Raw genomic sequence first — 26,245 nt, forward strand, 5'->3', positions numbered from 1 at the left:
TTTCTGACACCTAAAATCTGACTCTGGGGTAGCTGCCCAAATGTTCAGATTTTAGTTCAGGTGGGCACACGCTTTTGCTGCTGAAAATAGTAAGTTCCTCTACTCCTCACTCCTCACGCAATCCCCATGCTCCAACAATGTCAACCCATTCTCTCCCCCCACCCGACCTTCATTCGCCCTCTCATATCCTCCATGCTAATTTATATTCCTCGATCCCTCTACCCAACCCCCCACCATGGTCCTCCCGAGCCTCCATGCCCCTCTGACCTTTCCCAAGTCTCTTATTGCCTCTATGCTAGTTAGTGCCAACTCATACCAATTTATGTCCCCTCCCTCCCCCACTCATCACTCTTTACCCGTACAACCTCCAGCTCAATTCACCCAATATCCACCATGAGCAGATCTCAGGAGACATGTTGAGACAAATAAAGTTCTAAATAGCCTGGGCGCAATTGAGGGTGCGCTGGAGCGACCTCGCCGTCGTGAACTCGCCGTCGTGAACTCCGTCGAGTTTCACGACGGTGCAAAACGGCCCTGATCGCGACCAATTCTTGCCCTGGAAATGGGCTAGTATCGGGGCCACGAGGAACACGGGGGGGCGTGGCGTGAAATGCGCGTCATCAGGGCGCATCGCCCGAATGATGCCACGCCACGTCTTAAAGGGCGCGATCAATGCACGGAAGGACCCGGAGCAGAAGAAGGAGGGAGATGTCCGAGCCATGGAGGGCCGCCCCAAAGTTCCGGGACACGGACCCGGAGACCCTCCTCGATGAGGTGGAGCTGCGCAGGGGCATCCTCTGCCCAAGGTGAGGGCAGCGCCACCCGTCTAGCTTAGTGCGACGGGCCTGGCGTGAGGTAGGCACGGCAGTGAGTGCTGTGGGGCAGACCACTCGGTCAGGGGAGCAGTGCCGAAAGAAGCTCCACGACCTCGCCAGGGCTGCCAAGGCCAGTGCCACGAGGGTGCCCCGGGTCACAACCATCCCCCCCATGTCCCTCATCAACCCCCCCCCCCGGGGCACGAGGGGGGTCGAGAGTGAGTGGGGGATGAACAACGTTGTATGTTGTAACAGACCCACATGAGCGTTGCGACCCCCTGGAGAGATGCCATGGTGTGGCTCCAACTTTCCCCCCACCCAGCATTAATGTAGCCTATATCTGAACGCCCTGATGATACCCGCCTAATTGTGATGCTCGATCCATGCTCTACTCCCCCAACAGGACAAGACTGCTCACAACAACCTGGAGTGCACGCGAACCGGAGGGGGTTCGCCCGTGCTGCGCCCCCCCCCCAACAGTTTTTGAACAGAGGGCACTGGACCTCGCTGGGGGATCCGCCACCCGGGAGGTCGCGCAATGCGATGTTGGAGGCGCAGAAGCAAGTGAGGCAACCCTGCATGCCCCCCCCCCCCCCGCCCGCTCATCCTCTCTCCCCTCACACTCTGCCCACTGGACCAACCATCCTCCGGGGTGTGTGTTGTGTGCTGTCCGTGTGCACGACTAACGATGCAAGTGGTCCTGTTCAGTGATCCCCTTCCACGTGATGCGTGAACCTTGCGGACACCAACGCGTCGCGTGCCCGCTGTCCTCAACGGTGCTGTCGTGCAGCCTCCTGGACATTACCAGCACCCGGGTCGTGTTTGTGTGCTGCGCCCCACCCTGCTGCATGCCATCCTCCTCCACCTCCTCCTCTTCGTTAGCGTTACCACTGCTGCCATCGGCTTCTCCCTCCGACTCCTCCACCAGGGCATCTCCCCTCTGCATAGCAATGTTGTGCAGCGCACAGCATACCACAACTATGTGACTGACCCTGTCGGGCCGGTACTGGAGGGCCCCTCCGGAGCCGTCCAGGCATCTGAATCTCATCTTCAGCAGGCCGAAGCACCGCTCCACCACACCCCTGGTTGCTGCATGGACCTCGTTGTATAGGGTCTCCGCGTTGGTCTGAGGCCTCCGTATCGACGTCATCAGCCATGACCTTGACGGATAACCCGTCGCCCTCAACCAGCCCCTCAGTCGGGGAAGGGGGGGGGGAGGGAACGTCCCTTGAACATTGCAGGGATGAACGACTGTGCAAGAATGTAAGCATCACGCACACTCCCGGGGAACCTTGCGCACACGTGCATGATCCTCATATGGGGGTCGCAGACCACCTGGATGTTCATGGAGTATGTGCCCTTCCTGTTAGTGAACACTTCCCTGTTGCCTGCAGGCGGGTGCATGGGGACGTGAACACCATCGATCACTCCCTAGACCATAGGTATCTCAGCCACCTTGGCGAATCCACGGGCTCGTGCTGCCTGATGTGCTCGGTCCTCGGGTAATGTAATGTAATGGTCCGCGATGGTGAACAGGGCGTCGGTCACGTCCCGGATGCACCTGTGGACCGATATCCCAGATAGGTCCCCGTTTGGAGCCAGGAAGGAACTGGTAGCGTAGAAGTTTAGGGCCACCGTCACCTTGACGGATACCGGTATAGCGTGTCCTCCTCCCGTTCCACGTGGTGCGAGGTGCGCCACGAGGTGGCAGATATGTGCAACCTTCTCCCTGCTGAACCGTAGTCTCCTCCTGCATGCGAGGTCCGGTAGGGCTTCGAACGACATTCGGTCACGGTACACCCTAGGCTTTGATGGCCGCCTGTGGCGCCCTGTCTCCACCATCAGTGGCTCCTCCTCCTCCTCCCCCCCCCCCCCCCCCCCCCCCCATGCACTTCGACATCAGTGCACGCATCCTGTGCCTTCCTCAGCGTTTGGGGGTCAATGTTCCCCTCGGCATCCCCCTGAACATACCGACCATGAGCGCCTGCGGCCTGCGCGGCGATGACGGGCCACTCCGCAGCCATCCCCTCTGCTGCAGCAGCAGCTCCTGCATCTGAATCCACTGTGGGCTGTCGCAGTCAATGCTGCTGGATGGCCAACTGCAGTGCAGCGGCTCCAACCACTGCGGTGAACATCGCTGTCTGGTTGGCATAGATGGTGACCTGCAGAAGGGTGGTTTGGGGCAGATAAACAACATGTTACACAGAGGTTCTTCGACACCTCGGCAGCCACGGGATACCAGTGTGCCCAGGTGCCCTGGTCGCGCTACTGACACGCGGCCAGCCTAACCCCTGGTCACTGTCTGCGTCCAAGGGGCAGTTAACAATGTCCTCCTCACCGGTGCGTCAGTTAGCTCTGCCCATCAGCCACACGACAACCTGCGGGTGTGTCCTCGTCACCGTCCTGCCATGGCAGTGTTGGTCGTTCTAAGTTAGTGTATTTAACACTCCTCCAATAAGAGGCAGTGTGCTTAACATTCGTTTGGCTCTGTTTCTTATTTCGATGCTCTGGAGTCGGCAGGTGCCGTAAGAGACACCGTCACAAGTGCTAAGGTCAAGTTCAAGTCAATAAAGTCATACACCGATTAGTAAGTCCAAAACAATTAGAGTTTATTATAACAATTATAATAAATACTCATGCACACGCTAAAAGACTAATACTTATCTAAGTAGGAACAAGCAAGGTCAGGGAACAAGGCCTTTGTTCCTTTCTGGTCTGCAACTTCTGTTCGCTAATAGTCAGCAAGAGTACAAGCAATGCCTGGGTCACGTAGCGATCGTTGTTTTGGCACTTACTTATAGATGGCTGCTGCTCAACGGCCGGTGATGAAAGACAGGAGTCTGGAGGCTGGAGTCGGAGGCCGGAGACAGGAGGCAACAGGAGACAGCAGGCCGAACCATGTGCGGGACCTTCTTTTTATAGGTCCCCAGAGGTCCGTTCCCCTTGGGACGGGCTCTCTCACCTGCTGGGGATCGATTGGGTCTTTCCCAATCGATATGATTCGAACCCCCCTATCCTAGGGTCGTTCCTTGATGGCTGGGGCGGTTCTTAGGGCTTATTGTCCTGGTTTCGTTGGCGCCATCCTGTCTGCTTCGCTATAGAAAAGTATCAATCGATACTTAAATGTATCTATTGTATCTGGGACTGTCCCGGTATCGCCTCATTAGTATGCAGATCGTTTTCCCATTAACATCGCTGCCTGGACTCTGCAGCTGTGGGGAAACCGGTTTTTACGAGTGTCTTACTGTTGAAAGCTTCTGCAAGCTGTTTGTCCTGGACTATGTCCGTTTTTCCCTGCAGTCTTTGCAGTTCTCCATTCTGTATACTGGTGTCCATTTTAGATGGCTACAGGCAGAGCGGCTGACATGAAATGAAATGAAATGAAAAGCGCTTATTGTCACGAGTAGGCTTCAATGAAGTTACTGTGAAAAGCCCTTAGTCGCCACATTCCGGCACCTGTTCGGGGAGGCTGGTACGGGAATCGAACCGTGCTGCTGGCCTGCTTGGTCTGCTTTCAAAGCCAGCGATTTAGCCCAGTGATCTAAACCAGCCCCTAACACATGTGACATGTGGCATCCGCGGATGGACGACCCCCTCCACTCCCTCCCTCTCCCCCGCCCTCCCACCCCCTCCCACCTCCACTCCCTCCATTTACTCCCTCCCCCCTCCCTTCCCTCCCTCTCCCCCCGCGCTCCCACCCCTCTCTACCCCCTCCCACCTCCACTCCCTTCCTCTCTTGCTCCCACCTCCATTCCCTCCCTCTCCCCATCCCTCCGACCCACCTCCCCTCTCTCCCACCTCCACTCCCTTCTTCTCCTGCTCCCACCTCCATTCCCTCCCACCCACCCCACCCCCGTTGGCCGCAGCGTTCTCGGGGAAGCCTTCCCCAGTCTGCGGAGACTCCGGGACAGTCTGCTCACCTCCTCAGCGTCAGCCAGCACGAGCGCGTCAGACCGGCATCACCTGAAAAACTGGCGCGGCCCACGATTCTCCCAACCGGCGCGGCCTCGGTGAATCGCCCCCCCTGTATCTGTTTTAGACTTCACATGATAGGTTTTGGAAGCTGTCAAGCAGTACTAATCCAAGAATAATAACCCTCAAGCGTATGTTAACAAATGTCTATTTAAATTGGAAGCACCAATTGTTTTTCAACTGAGTTACAGCAGACTGTTTTCTTCTCCTCAAATTTAGAGATTTAAATGACTTGACAGATTCACAGACCTTATCCACTTTTTATGCACATTTATGTCTACTGTTAACAATTCCTAAACCTCTCCAAAAGAGTACCTGACCCCTCTAAAGAACACCGGTTGTTTCAAGCCTTTTTCTCTTATGTCTAAAGTTGTGATTCAGAAAACTGGGTGTTGAAAATCTGCCTACTGTAATCTATAAACTGAGATCCATGATGTGCATATTAACAATATAAAAATGAGTGCAAGTAAGCGAGTAGATAACGGGAACCTAGTGAATGTGGTATATTTGGATCTCAGATTTAAAAGTTCGTAGTACAGATGAGTGATTGGGGATCCTGTGAGGGGGAGGGGTGGTGGGAATAGGTCTTGCTAGCCAGTTAGGGGGCACAAAGGAAGGGCAATATCCTGGAATGGGGGAACCCCTAATGTGCACATGGCATCCACCAAAATGCATTCCACCTTCCATCTGCTTTTTCACTCTAGATGATAAAAACACAAACTCTCCACTCTCGCCTGCCTGTCCACGCCAACTGCATCATGGCATGGGCAGCATAATATTCGGGTCAATTGGCTCATCAAAGGGCAGCACTGTGGCACAGTGGGTAGCACTGTTGCCTCACGGTGCCGAGGACTCGGGTTCAATCCTGGCCCCGGATCACTGTCCGTGGAGAGTTCGCACATGCTCCCCGTGTCTGCGTGGGTCTCACCCCCACAACCCAGAAATGTGCAGGATAGGCGAATTGGCTACACTAAATTTCTCCTTAAATCTGAAAAAAAATTGTGTACTCTAAATTTATATAAAAAAAAGAAATTGACTAATTAAAGATTTATTTCAAAATGGCAGATGGGCTATTAATTTCAGACTCTTCCCACCAAATGTATTACAGGGACTGGGTCAAAGGTAGGCGTAAGGACGGTGATCTCGTCACCTGTTTACTCTCCACCCTGCTGAAAACATGACGATGGGAGGCCGTAAAATCCTGCCCTAAATAAAAACCTAGATAAGGAATAATTTCCATCAACAACCTGCAATATATGTTGTAGTTGTGTTACAGCACTAAATGAAGTAACAGCATTGTGACTCACAGAATGCAAAGACCATGGTGCCTATAGCCTTCAGAAACATACTTAAGTAGGCAGTCCTCTAGTATTGTCAGAGGTGCAGAAGTATTAGTAAACATGAAGGCAGCATTCCAATAGTACCTGATCCTGTCAATAATTCTGCCTGTAGGTAGGCTGCACTCTCAATCCAAAATCAGTCTGAATGGTTGGAGCTCAAAGGTAAAAAGAGCTGGTTCCATTAATGGGGATATATTTAGCACACTGAGCTAAATCGCTGGCTTTTAAAGCAGACCAAGGCAGGCCAGCAGCACGGTTCAATTCTTGGACCAGCCTCCCCGAACAGGCTCCAGAATGTGGCGACTCGGGGCTTTTCACAGTAACTTCATTGAAGCCTACTCGTGACAATAAGCGATTTTCATTTCATTAACCAGCTTTCAACTTGTGGGGAGAAAACAGAAGGGGAAACATGCTGCCAGATAAAATGGAATAACAAAATTTTGGTTCTTGGATTTTTAATGGTCCATTCATCGATTGAGACGTGTAAATGGAAAAAGGGGAATGGAATTCAGAAATGTACAGGCGAGAGGTTAGCGGCTCTACAAGGATGGAGGCATTGGTAGATCTGGTTAAATAGATCAGATAGATGAGCTAAATCTGGATGAACCAATTGGCAATACCGACTCCAGCAATAATATTTAAGAACAAACACGAAGGGAAAAATCTGGTACAAATTCTAAATCAACTGATTGGTTCGGGGTTCAGGGTACTGTCATAGATTACTGAAGAAAAGGGCCTCTGTTAACCATGAATAATAATAGGACTGAAGAAGTAAAGTAGTGTTCAGGGATAGGGCAGGGAATGAGCCTAGGTAGAGTGCTCTTTTGGAGGGTCGAGCAGACTCGATGGGCCAAATGGACACCTTCTGCACTGTCGGGATTCTTTGAGTCTATGAAGATAAGGAACATTGTAATGGTTGAGGAAAATTTAGATTAGCTAAGCTGATCCTGTCGGGGGACACAGTGGGATCCAAGGCAGAAAATCGCAGATGCCCTGGAAATTATATTTCAGGGCTCTATTGAGTGTGGATATGTGCAAGAAGGCTGGAGGATGGTTAGTGAAACATCCATTTTCAAAAAGACACAGAGGTAATTTGGATAATTATACGCCAGTGTTTAATTAAGAACAGAATTACCATGTAACTAGATAAAGAAAAAATTGTTTCAAGTAATCAAAACGGATTGCAAAAACGCTGATGATGCTTGACAAATAATTCTTTGATGAGATGACGAACATGGTAGATGGGGTAAGTGCAGAATATGGAATTTAAGAAAGCCTTTAATGACATACCACACAAAAAACTGTAGAAACGACTAAGGAATGGACAATTAGGTGGTGGATAGCAATATGATTAGTAATTTATTGTGAACTTTCTGCCAAGTTTTTAAGCTGGACACAAGCAGAGTAGTAAAATGGCTACTGAAAATCATGTGACTTTTGGCATTAAGCTTTGGACAGTCCCAAGTCTCAAGTGAATTGCAAATTAAATATGGATGTGCATAGCCACCTGGAGAATTCACACATCCTTAAGTTTAAGGACGGATCAACACAAAACGACAATAGGAATCCAGCCAACCTAACTTTGGTTCACCCTGTGCAAAAGGGAACATTGAAACGCAACGTGTGTTCGATGGGTATGCATGGGTCCTATAAACCGGCCACCGTATTATGATGGTTTCCCTCAACCAAAGCTGGGTGAATGTCAAAGTGTCAAATGAGAACACAGGAAGACTGGAATCAACACACACACCACCCTTTGTTTGAAAAGAGACTTTGAACGTGCGGAAATCACATGATGAGGGAACCATTTTGTTGTCAACTTTTAAAAACCAGCAAGAAACTTCTTGCAGAGAAGGAGTTCCACCGAAAGCTATCAAACTCTGAGCAGCCAAGGCAAGAAACAGTAATTCTACAAAAGTGGAAAATCCTAACACAGAGAGAAGGGCTCCCCAATCTGTTTGAGCTGAATTTCACCCAAGAACCAACCCCTGGAAATTTTACTACAAGAAACCTCAGCTTACTGAGAATCCTTTACTTTCTCAAACTTCAACTAAAGCACCAACTTCATCCAAAAAACTGCAGACCTGACATGAAAGAGACTGAGATAATCATAAGCCGTAACGGTAAATTATGTTCATCTGTATTTAATCCTTGTGAGTGTGAGCCAGGTTGGTAAATTGTTTGGAGTGGGTGTGTGATAACAAATAACTTTGTATTTGTAACTCACAAAAAGCTTTCTGTTGGAATTGGGACTCTCACTCTTAGGCTAGGAAGACGCACACCTCTTACATATAAACATACTGATCACAGGCAGCAAAAGAGAACACACAAATTCTGCCTGTGACAGACCCCAGATATGAGCAAGGAGGGCTACGCAGGGTCCACTGAGGTGGGTGTTGGGTCATTTCCCAAGATGCTTAATGATGAATGTGAGTGCAACAAAAACGATGTATTCTGTAGCTATGAGAGCTTTCCATGAACAATGAGAATCAGCCTCATCTTCTACTGCTCAGTGGAGACAAGCTGACAGGAACACCAAAAATCTTCATGTTGACAATGCTACTGTAAAAAAAGCAGAAGCATAGAAGGCAAAGGCCACAAAATGTGGTTCTGCAGTGCCATGATATTGGTGTACATGATATTGTTTTGGGTGCAGAAATGTCATCCTTACATCATGCGTACACCTCTGGGTGTGGGCTGTGACAGGCACCATTTTGGTGAATGTGTTAACATGTATGCCGGAATTTGCAGAGTTGACAGACTCTGGTGTCTATAAGTGTGAAATGCTGATTTGGTGCCAGGTGCCAAATTTTCATCTAGGTGCAGAGGGGCATTTTGGTGCACAAATGGTCACACTTGGTTCTTTTTGGAGGAAATCTGATTTTCCTCTGCATTCCTGACTTCATGCCATTTTCCTCTGGTCTTTTTGCAGGTCAGGAATGGGTAGTCTGCAAAATGTATAACTGTTCCTGCTGAGATTGGGCTCTTCCTGTTATATGGGTGATCACAATCAAATTTCCTTCCAAACACCTTTGTGTCTGGTGGTGTGGGGCTTGGAAACCCATTAAAAGCTTATCAGGTTTCAGAGTTTGTGAAGAAAATGGAAAGCCTGTTGAGGAGTTGGGAAAGGTAAATATAAAATATTTTCAAACCTTCAAATATCATTATTAGATGTTGTATTGTAATGTACATGTGTTTTAGTGCAGTGAATCAACATTGGGATGTATCCTTTAAAGGCAAGTTGACCCTTACATTGACCGGGATTGTGTAATTATTCACATGCATTACAGTACTTTTCCAATGGAGAAAACATTGTTAAGCAGTGGAAATGTAAAGAAATATCCTCTGCTGTCATATTTCTGTGCTCTGATTTAATTGAATGACCAGACTGAACTGAAGGAAGAGGTAAAAGAAATGGATGAATTACTGTGAACAGAGCTGAAAGATTTTGTTATGACAGCCTAATTAGAACATAGAACATAGAACAGTACAGCACAGAACAGGCCCTTCGGCCCTCAATGTTGTGCCGAGCCATGATCACCCTACTCAAACCCACGTATCCACCCTATACCCGTAACCCAACAACCCCCCCCTTAACCTTACTTTTATTAGGACACTACGGGCAATTTATCATGGCCAATCCACCTAACCCGCACATCTTTGGACTGTGGGAGGAAACCGGAGCACCCGGAGGAAACCCACGCACACAGGGGGAGGACGTGCAGACTCCACACAGACAGTGACCCAGCCGGGAATCGAACCTGGGACCCTGGAGCATTTATGCTAACCACCATGCTACCCTGCTGCCCTAATTCTGCCCAGAGAGAAGTAGAATGAACATAGGTGGCTTTGAGGACACTGCTGTTAAATGTAAAGATGTACCACAGCCCATCCACTGAATGTGCAATTGGTTGAGAACCATACTCAGCACATCATTCAGATAAATATCTGGCACTGGCAGCAGTTATGATGCCTTTATTTTGTGTGAATCTGCTTTAACATCAGTTTGATCCACCATGACAAACCAGAGGTTTAACAAGGGCTATCCATTAATCACTGGGCTCATGACTCCAATGCGCACACTTATAATGAGCCACATTGTGGCATACAAAATCATTCAGCAGCATTCCCTTGGGTACCTAAGCAATGCTACTGCAGCCTGGACCACTCTGGAGGAGTCCTTTAAGTAGTTACCCAAGCATGTATCTTATATCATTACAATTTGCTGCATCCTGCACAACCTTGCTTACCACAGTCCCTATCACCATGTATGAAGTGAGTAGCTGAGGAGAATGGGCAGGGAGACGAGGTGGAGAAAAATGTCAGGTGCTATGGGTGGAGGCCTTTGGGAAAGTAAAACAATGGCTGCTGTTGTCTAATTTATTGGTCCATTTTGACCCCAAAAATGAACTCTCCCTGACATGTGATGCTTCCCCTTATGGGGTTGGGGTGGTAATTTTCCACCACTGGAAAGACAGGATAGAAAGACCCATCGCCTATGCATCCAGGACTCTCTTGGATGTCGAGTGGAGGCATTCTCAAATTGAGAAGGCAGGCTTGACAGTCATGATGGTTGGAAAACATTTCACCAGGATGTCTATGACAAGTGTTTCAAAATAGTGACTGACCACAAGCCCTTATTGTTACTTTTTAATGAAGATAAGGCAACCCCCATTGCTTCCCCCCGGATAGTGTTGAGTCCTGTTGCCTGCAGCTTTGGAGTATCTCTTAGAGCCCTGGAATGTGAATAGCTAAAACCGATGCATCGTGTCGTTTCCCAGTGCCCTCAACCCTGGCTGCCTTACTGGCGTTGGAAGAGGTCACAATGACCTTGCTTTTTTTTTAAAGAGACATTACCAGTGTCTGCAAAGCAAATCAATACCTAGAAGCAAAAGGATCGAACACTGTCAAAATTGAAGCTATGATCCTGAACAACGGAGTCCGAGGACAACCCTCAGACAGCATGAAACTTTAACTGACCAAGAAAGATGACTCAGCATTAAGGATGGTATCATTCTCTGGGGATGTAGGTAGTTGTCCCCCGCCCAAGGTGGTGCCCAATAGTATTGGAGCTACACAAGATCAAAGCAAATTACTGTGAAGCTGGAATCTCAAACTAAAACAGAAAATACTGGACAAGCTCAGCAGGTCTGACAGCATCTGTGGAGAGCGAAGGGAGCTAAGGTTTTGAGTCTGGATGATTCTTTACCAAAGCTGTCATTCAGACTCGAAATGGAAGCTCCCTTCTCTCTCTCCAGATGCTGTCATACCTGCTGAGATGTCTATTATTTTCTGATTTTGCTACTGGAGCTACATGATGACCACCCTGAGGTTTCTAAAGCGCTCGCCAGGAGCAAAGTCCGGTGGCCTGGTCTCGACTCCGACGTCACAGTTTTGGTGAAGCAGTGTGATTCATGCCAGGGGAATCAGAAACTTCCTACTTCAGCCGCCCTATACCAATGGGAGTGGCCACGCAGGTCATGGGTGCGGCTGCACGTGGACTTTGCCAGGCCTTTTGTGGGTTCCATGATTTTAATCCTGGTAGATGCACACTTCAAATGTTTGGAGATATACCGCATGGGCTCCATGACTCCCACACTATGATTACAACATTGTTTTTACATGCATGGCATACTGGAAGTCCTGATTTCTGACAATGTCACTGCCTTCACTAGTAGTGAGTTCCAAAGCTTCATGCAATCTAATGGCATCAGACACATTAGAACAGCACAGTATCACCGGTTGTCAAATGTGTTGGCAGAACGGGTGGTGCAGTCCTATAAAATCGGCATGAAAAAGCAATCGGCAGCATCCAGAGTCCAAATTGGCACTGCTTTTATTCAATTATAGGACCACTCCTCATACTACAACAGGAATCACCTCAGTGAAACTGTTAATGGGACGGCAGCTTCATACAAGACTAAGCCTACCATTCCCAAACCTGGCAAAGAGGTGGGCGTCACAATAAAAGAACCAGGAAATAAATTATGACTCTGAGGGATCCGAAAGAATATTCAAGACGGGTGGTCTGGATGATGTGAGGAATTTCGGAGATGTCTCCAGCTGGGTCCCTGGAATCATAATGGAGAAAATAGGACCAGTATCCTACAAAATGAAGGTCTAGGAAAAGGTCTTGAGGAAACACCTGGACCCCCTCAGAAATTGAGAGTCCATCCCCATACAAGCCTCACTACTGGCCACAGAGATGGTCACCGCTAGTGCAGGGCAATAGCCTGAAGGGAACCCTGTGTCCATCTCTCCTGATAACGAGGTTCTGAGGTGCAGGCAGAAGAAGGTGTTCCCACTGTGGCAGACAGAGAGGAGGAGTCTGCATTGGTGCTCCCTCCGGACATGAAGGTCTCCAATTCGGTTCACACCTCCTAATAGAGTTTGACCCTTGATGACCTCAGACCGATCGTGAAGAGGCAGAAGAGGCCTCCACGCCGCGGACTACTGAGGGAGAAACAGATGTGAGAGACGAGGGATGTTATGATGGCTACGAAGGAGACGGGGAATTGTCAATAAATCTCCCCGTTGGCTTTGTGAAATATGTATTCCCCTATTAGGCAGGTGGGAGCTCACCCAATAGTAAATGTATTGCTAAAGTTTAAAACCCGCTGCTCCAACCCAGACTGGCATCTCCATAAGTTTCCGGGCTTGGATGCATGTATTGTTAGTCATGGGAGCGGCCTTTTTCATTACTACAATAAAGGGATTTGTTGTTGGAAGACGGGCCTTGGAAAAGTTACTATAGGTGTGACTAATTTACTGAAACTGAAGTCAGACTACAAAGTTAAAAACATTAAAAGGGGTTAGGTGTGAAGGCAATAATTTAGAAATGGAGATGAGTAAGGCGAAGATGGAACAGTGAGCAGCATGAATGGAAATTTGCATTAGGAAGATAAGGAAGGGGAGTTGAAATGAACTATTGTTTTTCAAAAGAAAAATGTAAAATTAGTAAAAATCATAAATGAATATATCAATTTACCAAGTTTATATTTACCCAAAAGTAATAGCCATAAAAAAAAATTCAAGACCGGTACACTCTGGGAAAGGGAATTTCCAAAGGGAAGCAAAAACAATGGGCGCGATTCTCCGCAAATGCGGCGAGTCGTAAAGGCTGCCGTGAAACTGGCCGTGTTTCACGGCAGCCTCCGCGCCCCCTCCCAGGACCCGATTCTCCCCCCCGGGCGGGGCTAGCAGCGGGGCCCCGTGAACCACGGCATCGTGGCCTTAGCGACCGTCGCTAAGTCCGCGCGCCAAGCGTCACGCCGGCTGACGCGCACGATGACGTCAGCCGCGCATGCGCGGATTGGACGGCTCCAACTCGTGCATGCGCGGGGCCGTCATCTCCCTCGGCCGCCCCGCGGACTGATCCTGCGGGGCGGCGGAGGGAGAAAGAGTGCGTCCATTACGGACGCACTGCCCGCGATCGGTGGGCACCGATCGCGGGCCCATGCCCCCCTTGGCATGGCCGTCGTACTGCCGTGCCAATCGGGGCCCTGGATGCCCAGAACGGGCATGTTGCGGCCATTTTTACGACGGCAGCAAGCAGGTGTGTTTGCTGCCGTAAAAACGGCCGTAAAGGCCTGGGAACTCGGCCCATCGGCCTGGGGAGAATTGCTGTTCGCCGTAAAAAACGGCGAGCAGCGATTCGTGTCGTGGGGCGGCGTGGGGGGGGGGGGGGGGGGGGGGGGGGAGAGTTCTGGCTTCTCACTTTTCAACTTCACTAGGTCTGTGCTTTTCAGGTCTGTCCAGGATTCTTTTAAAACTTGATTGCAGCAGTCACATACTAACTCACGTTTTTCCACCCTTACTGCACCAAATACTTAAAATACAAAATTCCTACATTTGTCATATCAGGAGACTAAGTTGTTCAGAAAAGTGTCATGTGGGATGTGTCGCGTCCAAGAGGTAAACAGCATCATGGTTTAACATCTGATTGAAAAGCCTTTCTCCAATAATGGTGCACGTCCTCAGTACTGCACGCCTATGCACTCAGGAATCCCTCAATTTTGTAATAACTGTCTAAGATCCAAGTGCAGCTCCTCTCATTCCTCCTTAATAATCAGCAAATATAATGGCACGCTCATACACAGAGCGGTACAGTAAATGACAATGGGTAAACACTCATTAAAAGTAGAAAAGGGTCCAACAGCAAATTTGGGGAGAAGAATAATGAAGTGGTTAGGGTGGAGAAACAATAGCAAAAAATATTGCATAAAGAGTTACCTTCGAGTGCATGCTACATGCATTTGCCATCAGCTCCTTGTGCTATTTGGTTACAATGTCCTTCAGTTAAATAGCATGCTCAGGCTTTGTGCACCCAGAAATGCACATTCTATTGATTTGATTATCACTCAGCCCTCTAAGGCCACCAGAATCACAGAATCCTTATAGTGTAGAAGGAGGCCATTTGGCCGATCAAGTCTGCACTGTCTCTCTCCCGCCTTATCCCCGTAACCTTGCATATTCTTTCTTGTCAGATAGCAATCTAATTCCCTTTTAAATACTTTAATCAAATCTGCCGCCATCATCCTCACAGGAAGCTCACTCCAGCCTCCAACCACCCCCTCGGTAAAAAAAATAATTCCTCCCATCACTTTTACTCCTTTTGCCAATTATTCTGAATTTGTGTCCTCTTGTTTTTTATGTACTCTTAAGAGGAACAGTTTCTCACCATTAATTTTGTCCATGACTCTTAGAATCTTGAATATCTCGGTCAAGTCTTTGTTCAGTTTTGTTTTCTCCATCGAAAACAGTCCTAGCCTCTCAATCTATCCTCATAGCTATAATTCTGTATCCTTGGAATCATTCTTGTGAATCCCACACATCGTTCCTCAAGTATGGCACTTGTGAAGAACTAGAGTCTTGTACAAGTTCAACATGATCCGCCTTCCTCTTGTGCTCAATACCTCTATTAATATAGCCTAAACTATTTTGGCGCAATCTACTGGCCGCATCGCACCCGAACGGGAACATTAATGCGATCAGCAGATGCCGGGAGGAGCCTTCTACTGGCTTCCCGGCAGCTAGTACGCCTCATGAGATCTATCCAGACCTCACAATTTGGCGCGATCATGATCCAAGCCAAAGTAGGCTTTAAACCTACTTAGGCGTGCACATCCGGAATCTACCGGCCTCCCGGCATCTAACAGTCACCACAGGGAGTCCCTAACCGGGTGCCATCGGTACTGGTCCACACAAATGTAGGCTAGGTAGAATGGCACCTGGGGGATTGGTCCCTGGCCCTCCCCCTGGAACATGGACACCATGGCACTGCCAGCCTGGCACCTAGACACTGCCACCCTGGCACTGCCAAGGTGCCCAGGTAGCACTGCCAGGGTGCTTGGGTGGCACTGCCAAGGTTCAGGACCAGAGATAGGCCATGCCCATGAAAGGAGGGTGTAGGGGGTGGAGAACGAAGAGTGTGGGGGGTGGGTTGCAATGGGGCCTCTGGAAGGTTGGACGGGGGGGGGGGGGGGGGGGAAAGAGAAGATGGGGTCCTGGAAGGGGGAATGCCAAAAGGTGTTGTGGGAAGGCCTGAAACGGGGGGGGTGCCTTCAACAACCCCATAGCCAAATGTCATCACTTGGGGTGTGAGTGGTAATGCCCATATGTATGGGGGCTGACGTTGCCCATGGGTGAGAGGTGCGGGGGACCTGGGACCCTGGCGCTGTTACGCAACAGTGCTAACCACTGTGCTACCATGCATGAATCCCTGCTGGTTTTCCTTATTTATCCTGCATTTGTTTAAGTGATCATTGATTTTGCCCCAAATTACAGTTTCCACACATTTCTTGGAAATCAAACTTAACCTAATATTGTTATGGTTTCTATGAATTTTTTGATTACTTAATAATTAAATGGTCATTAATTTTTGTTACTTTACAGCTTTTAAATTATTAGCCGTTTTGGACCCATTTTTTCCATCTTGCATGACCTCATGGGTATGTAAAATGTTATTATTTGAATTATTGGAAAATCACTTGATGCTATGACTTTCATTACTTCTCACTTGGCTGGATTTGAAATTAGGAATGTGAAAGTCGTCATTTCGATGTTTTTATTTCAGCCAATGCAGTTAAAACGAACAATCTTACCTTGTTGGGCTAACTCCTGTCCCCATATCCTCTTTTCAGCTCGAATGCCGTCAATCACAGACTCCTGTGCGGTTAGCTGTGAAATCAGTCTAGATTTCTCCTGCTTAAGTAGCTCAATCTGAACAGTTTTTTTCTTATCTTCTTCAGCTATGTGTTCCAGTGCCCGTAACCGGCTCTATATTAAAATTGAAGAAAATTTCAAAAATCAAAATGCTCCCAATAATCTTTAGCAGGATAATTTCTGCAGAGATTAATGCCATTTTTCTGCAGCTTCGATTCAAATTACAAGTTAGACAATGTCAATGAAAATCCAGTCCTTATGTCGCTAACCAACTGTTGTACTAACTCGTATTGAAGTCCTAAAATGCTAATCAGAGAACCAAAATGACTTAATTGGTAACTTTTTTTTTCCAGAATTCAAACCTCAGCACTTGGATGTTGGCAAGTCCAGCATTTATTGCCATCCTTTCAAAAAGAATTTAGAGTACCCAATTAATTTTTTTCCAATTAAGGGACAATTTAGCATGGCCAATCCACCTAGCTTGCACATCTTTTTGGGTTGTGGGGCAAAACCCACGCACGGGGAGAATGTGCAAACTCCACACGGACAGTGACCCAGAGCCAGGATCGATCCTGGGACCTCGCGCCGTGAGGCCGCAGTGCTAACCCACTGCGCCACGGTGCCCTACCATCCCTAATTGCCCTCGAGAAAGTGGTTGGTGAACGGCCTTCATGAAATGCTGCAGTCCATGTGTTGTTGGAACACCCACAGTGCTGATAGGAAATAAGTTCTAGGATTTTAACCCAGCGACAGTGAAGGATCTGGATCATATTTGGACATGAGTTTCACTATTCGTGACAAAGTCCTCATATATACAAGTTACCACCAATTTTCTGCTCATCTTGACTATTTTTGTCTTTCCCTAATGATTGAATATAGGAGGATTCCAATGTAACTTCAACAGAATATAATTTTTTTTTTTTAAATTTAGATTAGCCAATTATTTTTTCCAATTAAGGGGCAATTTAGCGTGTCCAATCCACCTACTCTGCACATTTTTGGGTTGTGGGGGCGAAACCCACGCAGACACGGGGAGAATGTGCAAACTCCACACGGACAGTGACCCAGAGCCGGGATCGAACCTGGGACCTCAGCGCCGTGAGGCGGTTGTGCTAACCACTAGGCCACCGTGCTGCCCTTCAACAGAATATAATGAATGGCATGTCAAATTTATAATTGACTTAATGTCGGATTCATTATCAAATGCACTTGTTCTACACCTGTAAATTAGAATGATATATTGCACAGTGTAATGAAAATTAATTACTAGGATCAGAATGGAGGCTCATGAAGAGTGGGGGCTGAACAGTTATTATACATCATGAAAAATGAAAATCACTTATTGTCACGAGTAGACTTCAATGAAGTTATTGTGAAAAGCCCCTAGTCGCCACATTCCGGCGCCTGTCCGGGGAGGCTGGTACGGGAATCGAACCGTGCTGCTGGCCTGCTTGTTCTGCTTTAAAAGCCAGCAATTTAGCCCAGTGAGCTAAACCAGCCACAATCATGACATGAACCACAGAAAATTGATGAAATTCCTTCATGCGAATTAAAGGTTAGAACTATTTGCATTCTTCATCTCCCTTCCTGGACCCTAGGGTTCCTCATTTGCTTACAAAAAAAAGTCAAAGGGGAATAATTGTTAATGCTAGCTAATCCAAAGGCACAAAAATAAATTTTGTGGATTGAATTTCACATAGGCGGTAGCAGTGCTGCCGAAGTGTTGTTGGGGTAGTGGGACCTAGGGATGCATTTTACTAGCAGTAGCTAGTTGGCTGCTGCCAAGGCTGACGGCCCTATAAAGGACAGTAGACGGACAGCGGCTAATAATTGGAGGATGGGCAATCTCCCCACATAATAGTGGGACCTATTATCCCGGGCTGCTGGTAGAATGACAGAGTGGAAGGGTAGAGGCCTTTCACTGATTACTTAAGTGGCTGAATTGGGTTCTGTTCGAGGATGGCCACTGGCTAAATGACATGCTGATGAGGAGATGACAGGCACACCCACTGCCTTTGTGTGCCATTTTGGCAATCTTCCCACCCTTTAACAAAGGGGCTGGTAGAAACTCAGCCCTGTGTTTGCCTAATTCCAACCTACAAATGACATTATTATAACATTTTTCAAGTGTTGCCCTTAAAATTTTATTTTAGCACAATAGAATTAACTTGAGACTTGATCTTTACAGCGAGTTGCAGCTTCTTTCCTTATCATTGCTACTGTACATGTCATGCAAGTCATATACACCAGTGATGTAATTACTTGCGCCATGTGGAGACATAGAGAGGGCATCGTTTGCCGCACGCGTGGTTCACAGTAGTTGTATGGAGGGTGAAAGGGCACATGTAAGGTTGGGGGGGGTGGGCAACTGCTCACTTGGGAGCGGAAATGTCTGGGGGTTTGGGGGTGCTGTTTAAGTGTTCCTCGACTTTGAGAGCGGGGCTGGCGAGCGCGGTCCCAGAGAATCACACTGAGAAATCTTCCCGGAGAATCGCTTCCTTTGTGGATGCAAATTAAAGATGTAGCCAAAATCTTCCATCCTCGTTCACGGGTGGAATTTTCCGGTGCCACTGAAAGTTAATGAAGTTTTGGCTGAAAAGCCAAATTTTCCATTCTCGCTTGCAACAGAGAGAATTCCACTCCTAGTTGCTTTTAGATGATTCTGTTTCATATACAAGTCTATGAACAGGTATTCAGTGTACACAGAGGAATTGCAAGATGAATTATGAACGGTGACAGTAACATGACCTTGCGTGTTTTTGTAGTTTTTGCATTGCAAGGCTGTCTGGATAAATTATTTTGCTGCTCATCAGCTGACTAATAGTTATGCACCGAGCCAAACCTTGACTGTTCATTAGCCATCTCAAAGGAGCAATTAGTTCTGTTCTTACACTAATGACAGATGCAATTTTATACACTAAAACTCTTTTCATCCTGTTTACAGATATGCAAAACTTTACAGCATTACAAATTGCATTAGAGATTGTCATATTTTGCAACCAGTCATACCTGCCAAGCAATATGGCACCAAAGCGTGGCGACTCTCTGCAAGCTCTCTCACACAGATCCTCTTCGACATCTCCTATAACCATACTAACCTCTTAAAATTTAATTCTAACGCTAACATTAACCTTTCACTTTAATGCTCTCTTGCAGGTTTGAAGATCCTTAGACTCCCATGGACAGGATCACATGACTTGACCCGACCCAGCAGGACACCTTCAACGACCCAACCTGGAAGTTGAAGAGGCCCAACCCGGACGTCCGACCCCGACCTCGAATAGGACCAGACCCAGCTCTCGGAGAACCAGACCTGGCCTATGAACTAATGCCAACATCTGGACCGCACGACCCAGGCCCCAAAACGAGACCCGTCCCGACCTGGAGAGGCCCACCTAGCGACCCGACTTACCGGAGAATAGATGGAAGAAGAATCCATGTGGATATTGTAAGGAACATAAAAGACTAATATAATGTTACTACTCTAGTCACTAGATGGTGCTATAGAGCAACCATACAAACATCACATGCCTCCTTAAATACTCGGAGACAGGAGACACAGGAGTGGAAGGAAATCAGACTGAGTAGATGTAGTTTAGCTGATAGCATAGTTTAGTATTGTAGAAGTGTAGTGTTATCTTTACGAAACTAATTCCTTAGTAAGTGTTCAAATCTAACTCAGTGCAGTATAATAAATTAGCTTTGTCTGTTAAACACTGCTTGCTGTTCTTTGTCAACACTACAACCTTCACCATCCTGAAGAATACAAAGAACACAACAGTGGAGGCCAGACCAGACCTACTCCAAGGCCCAACTCCAAGAGCGCCCGACCAGAGCACCAACCCTGGAACCGAACATAGGACTCGGATCAACCTGACCCAGGAAGCCCAATCCCGGATTAAAGATCCCCAAAGCGGTAGAGGATCCAATCTTGCCGCAAAGCAGACCCGTCCTCGCAGATCCCCGGGGCCCGACCAGATCACAAACATGCCCCCCCCCCCACTCCCCCCAGCAACCCCAAAATCTCAAACAGTGTTCGGGACCCTGCCAGACGCGACCCCGAAAACAAAACCAGTTCCCATGACCCTACCAGACTCAACCACCTACCTTCCACAAGGTCAGACCTCTCCCACCGGATCCCTGGGCCATCCAGAAGCAGCCGCCGACCAAGGAAGCGAGGGAAACGCATCAGCCTACTGGTGAAACTAAAGCAACATGGCTTCAAGACTCCATTTCCCAACATACTCCTGGCAAACATACATGCGATCGAAAACAAGCTGGACGAACTTAACACTAGACTTACCTCTCAGAGGGAAGAGACTGCCGTGTGCTCTGTTTCCCTGCCTCACCGAAATGTGCCACACAACCTGAAGGCTTCTGAATACACCGGACAGACCACATGACATCAACGGGCAAAGTGAAGGGTGGAATGGTTTGCCTCCTCATCAACTCCTCCTGGTGCTTGGACATAGCGACCCACTGTTCCCCAGACCTGGAATACCAGACCATGAAGTGCCGCCCATACTACCTTCCATGGGAGTTCACTTCAGCCATTATCACATCGGCCTACTTCCCACCCCAAGCGGAAATGTAGAAGGCGCTGGTCAAATTGTACTCAGCTATAAATAACAATGAAACAGATAACCGGAGGCCATGCTCATCGTGGTCGGGGACTTCAACCAAGCCAACCTCAAGAGTGTAATGCCAAAATTCCATCAATACATCTCCTGTCCTACCAGGGGAGCCAACACTCTCAACCACTGCTACACAAAAATCAAGGGTGCCTACCGATCCATCCCGACTGCACCTTGGAAAATCGGACCATAAGACGGTGCCTCTTCTCCTGGCATACAAGCAGAAACTTAAGAAGGAGAATCCGGTTCAGAAGGTCGTGCAGTGCTGGTCCGAAGCAACAGAAGAGCTCCTACGTGACTGCTTGGAGTCAGTGGACTGGTCCATATCTAAGAACTCAGTGGCCAACCTTTACGAGTATGTTACCACCATCACAGACTCGATCAGCAAATGTGTAGAAGACCGCGTGCCAAAGAAAGTAGTACGTACATTCCCCAACCAGAAACCATGGCTTAATCAGGAGATTGACCCCCTACTGAAGGCCAGGTCTGAGGCTTTCAAGTCAGGCGACCCTGGCCGATACAAGAAATCGAGGGACAACTTCCGCAAAGTCATCAGGGAAGCCAAGAGACAATATCAGACCAAGCTAGGGTCACAGGCTCTTGCTGGTTGCGGCAAGTCTTAAATAACTTAACGGGTTACAAAGCAAAGCGGAGTAGAATCTCCAGCAGTAATGCACAGCTCCCCGATGAACTCAATGCATTTTATGCTCGGTTCGAGCAGGAAACCATCAAACAGCTGTCAGCCGCCCCAGCAGCCTCGGACACATCCATACCTACCGTCACAGCTTCCGAAGTCAGACCGGCCTTCTTGAAAGTGAACCCTCGGAAAGCGATAGGTCCTGACGGGGTCACTGGTCATGCACTCAGATCCTACGCGGACCAGCTGGCAGATGGATTCGGGGCTATCTTCAACCTCTCCCTACTCCATTCTGAGGTCCTCACCTGCTTCAAGAAGACCATGATCATGCCGGTGCCAAAGAAGAACCAGGCAATGTGCCTCAACACCCATCCTCCAGTGGCGTTGACATCGATCGTAATGAAATGCTTCGAGGGGCACGTCTACTCCATGCTCCGAGAATGCTACAAGTTTGCTGACGACACAACCGTAGTGGGTCGGATCGTGAACAACAATGTGTCAGAGTACAGGAGGGACATAGAGAACCTAGTGGAGTGGTGTAACAACAACAATTGCTCACTCGATGTCAGCAAAACTAAAGAGCTGGTCATTGACTTCACTGTACCTCGGTACACGTAATAATAAACAAATCCAAGATCCAAGACCTCAGACAAGGACAACTGTTATGTCTTTCAGAAGACAATTTACCTGAACCACATTTTTAAATGTATTACTAAATTTTAAAGTGACTTGGCGTTTAAGATATTGTGGAGGGAGGAATCTGAGATGAGAGAGAGAGAGAGAGAGAGAGAGAGAGAGAGACAATAAATCAGTAATTTGGAGAATAGGCACAATAGTAAAAAAAATAAGAAGGCAAAAAGAAACTATGAAATTACGTTATCAAGGAATATCAAGCAAAATAGTACAATATTTTAATGGAGCATTAATAAAAAAGAAGGGGTGATGGGACTAGAACCAAAAAGTGATAGACAGGATAATATATCATCGGTAATTCAAATTTTAGAACAGGTACACATGACATTAAATGATGAGATGAGTAATGAGATAAGTGCATTTAGACTAAAATAGGAGTATTGAATAAACTAATGTAACTTAAGAGGGCAAAGAGGGAATAGTCAATACTAAGGAAATGGCAACAATTTATAGGTGGGCATTAATATACTTGGATAATGGGCAAATCATTTTTTAAAAATTTAGAGTGTTCAATTCATTTTTTCCAATTAAACGGCAATATAGCGTGGCCAATCCACCTACCCTGCACATTTTTGGGTTTTGGGGGCGAAATCCATGCAAACACGGGGAGGATGTGCAAACTCCACACGGTCAGTGACCCTGAGCCGGGATTGAACCTGGGGCCTTGGCGCCGCGAGGCTGCAGGGCTAACTCACTGCGCCACCGTGTTGCCCAATGGGCAAATAATTGATCAATTTGGGACTATATTTTGGTAGGAAAATTAGGGAAGCCGATTATTACTTGAAAGGTGCAAACCTAGGTGGAGTGGAGGAAGAAAGGAATCTCAGAGCGCAAAAATACCAGTCATTAAAAGCTGCATCATGGGTTAAGAAGAGCATTAAAAATTAAGCCAAGCACTGGGTTTTATTTCTAAAGGGATGGAATTGCAAAGTAGGGAAGCTAAACTACACCTGTATTGAACCTTGGTTAAATCACTATTAGAGTACTGCGTGTAGCTCTGGTTGCCTTATTATAAAATGGATATAGAGGCACTGGAGAGGATGCAGAAGAGATTTACAAGAGTATTACCAAAAATGCGTGGGTATACATATCAGGAAAGGATCGACATGCTGGGTCTCTTTTCTCTTGAAAAGAGGAGGCTGTGGGATGACCTAATAGAAGTATTTATAATTACGAAAGGTCTTGATAGAGTAGAGAGAAAACGTTTCCTCTGGTAGGGAAGAGCTTAACACGAGGCCAGCAATATAAAATAGACAATAAGAAATCTGATCGGGAATTCAGAAGAAACTGCTTTACTCAAGGTGGTAAGAATGTGGAACTTGCTACCACAGGGACTGGTGGAAATGGATAGTATAGATGTATTTAAGGGGAAGCTAGGCAAACACGAGGGAGAAGGAAATAAGAGAATTACGACGATAGGTTTAGATGAGGAACGATTGTGTGCTACATATCCTATGAAATCTATGTATTTTAAATATGAAATGAGGTATAATTTGGCAGCATATGTGGAATGTTAGTTTGATGCACTAGAAGTGGCGATTATGGGTTTGACTCTATATTCTTTGACTGCGAGTTCCTTATCTCACGCCATATTGGAGGGAGATGAATTGCATTGTCAATTACACAATTCCACAGTTACCAATGCAAGTATAGTCAAAGGTGCAGCTTACTGCTGAAGAGGACAGTCTGCAATTGTCCATCTGGAGTAGAAATAAGAAACATTGATCAATGATAGCAGGAACAGATGAGCTACTTACACCATGGTTAATGCCTTCAAAACAGGAGGTGGAGACAAGAGAAAAAAGCGCACTCCATAACAGCAATATGATAATGAGCAGTTAAACTGTATTTTTTAATGATGTTGATGGAGGAATTATATTGGCGAAGACGCTGGGGTTAATTTCTCAGCAGTTCAACAGAATGATGTCCTGGGATATTGTATTCCCATCTAAAAGAGCAGCTGATGCCTTGGTTTAACGCTCATCTGAAAGATGACAGCTATGACAGTGTAGCACTCCCTCAGTACTGCACTGGAGTGTCAACCAAGATTCTTATACTCTGGAGTGGAAATTGAATGCACATTGATTCATTTAGAGGTGAGAGTGCTACCAACTGACCCACTTCTCTCAGACCAGGGGTCTCCTGTAGCCAATATGCTCATTATAACTCTGTTCTTATTCAATTGTAATTGTAGTATTTTCTTGATTCTTCAGATTTGGGCAATACCTGCCCCTAGTATCTGAAGACATTAAAAATCAACCACATAGTGTGGGATTGGAATTACAAGAGGATCAGATTGTAGAAGGATGGAAGGGTCGCTTCCCCTCAGGACATTAGAGAACATGTTGGGGCGGCACAGTGGCATAGTGGTTAGCACTGCTGCCTCACAGCGCCAGGGACCCGGGGCCGATTCTGACCTCTGGTGATTGTCCATATGGAGTTTGATTTCTCCCCGTGTCTGTATGGGTTTCCTCTGGGTGCTCCAGTTTCCTCCCACAGTCCAAGATGTGCAGGTTAGGAGGATTGGCCATGCTAAATTGCCCCTTAGGGTGGGGTTACAGGGCAGGGGATTGGGCCTAGGTGGGTGATCTTTCGAAGTGACTCAATGGACCAAATGGCCTCTTCCTGCACTGTAGGGACTCAAGTTAGGTTTTGAACCATAAAACAGTAGCTTTCATGAGCATTTTCAGATACTAACAATAAATTAGCAGACTTATTTATTTTAATGTTACAATCTGCCATAGCAGGCTCAGTTCCTATTCCAGTATCATAATTATTAGATTACTGACAATAATCTGGCCCAGAATGTAAAGCGTTACTTCAATCTTAATGCTGATTTATGCAATAATTGCTGAGCTAATGCCATATCTACTTGCGGGTCAATGTCATGTTTCAATGTATATCAGATACCTTTGGAGCAGTGGTAAAATTTGTGCTGGCTGCGAGGCTATTGGGAAGGGCAGTCTCTGAGAAGCATTGATAGACATCAGTTAGCTTATAACACCAAAGTAGGCAAAGTTTAGAAGTAAAACAAAAACCCCACTCGCTGTTTGTTGATGACTGTGAATAATCAAAAACAGCTTGCCTACCCTATCAACCTTTTACAACCATTAAAATCTTACCAGCAGTTAAAAGTCAGGGAGCAGAGCTTGAGGTGCCCATTTATGCATGCTTGTATTCAATTTTACAGCAATATAACTAATTGTAAACATGACTCCACACACAACATGGCTAAAAATGGAGAATATATGGCATTTTAAAATGGGACAGGCACCCCCTGTCATTTTCCTGGTCAAAGTTACCCATGGAATAAAATTTAAAGTAATTTAAATACAACTATTTTTGTAAACTGAAAATAGCATTATGTCCTGGATACAGTCAAGAGTGGGACTATAATAGCTTTATATTCTCCAGAAATAGATTAGTGTGATGGAAACTTAAATTCTTGTTTTATGGAAGGATGCAATGTTTATATTTGCAACATTCACACATGAATAAATCAGCACCAAATTGAAATATATATCAGTCCTAATAGTCAAAAAAGTGCAATTCAGAAGCAATTTTAAAACCTATTATTTAAATTAAGCATCAATAGATAAAGTTCCCACTGCCAGTACACAGTCTCTCTATTATCAAGACCTCGGCTGTGCCTTTGCATGGCGACAAATAAGACACTGGGCTTCTTGCGGCCTTAGGCTAAAGCTTCAGAGGAATGCGGAGGAGGTTTGGCCCCCAGACAGTCAATGTGCAGGCACACCAGGACACACCCTCATGCTCATGAATCAAACTTGCAGCAATGGGTGAATACCTCACTGCCTTGTAGATAACTTGGGAGGGTTGAAGGCTAAAGGAGTAAACCATGACAAGAAATCTGGGGAGGAACCAAAAGTGGACTGATACCTAAAAATGTCATCTTTCTGGTAAGTTCTGAAACCAAGCCAGCATTAAACATAGTGCATTGCATTTCTACGGGAGGTTGAAAAGGGGATT

At 46.8% G+C, this 26,245-nt stretch overlaps 1 protein-coding gene across 1 annotated transcript in view; it reads right to left on the minus strand.

Annotated features, from left to right (window-relative positions):
* Positions 1–26,245, minus strand: part of lrrcc1 (leucine rich repeat and coiled-coil centrosomal protein 1) — a 173,503-nt gene that overhangs the window by 24,562 nt on the left and 122,696 nt on the right. Inside the window, 1 exon segment of the mRNA XM_038809142.1 lies at positions 16,231–16,405. Coding sequence (XP_038665070.1) covers positions 16,231–16,405 — 175 coding nt within the window.

The sequence above is a fragment of the Scyliorhinus canicula genome, chromosome 10, assembly GCF_902713615.1.
Source record: "Scyliorhinus canicula chromosome 10, sScyCan1.1, whole genome shotgun sequence".
Taxonomy (NCBI): Eukaryota; Metazoa; Chordata; class Chondrichthyes; order Carcharhiniformes; family Scyliorhinidae; genus Scyliorhinus; species Scyliorhinus canicula.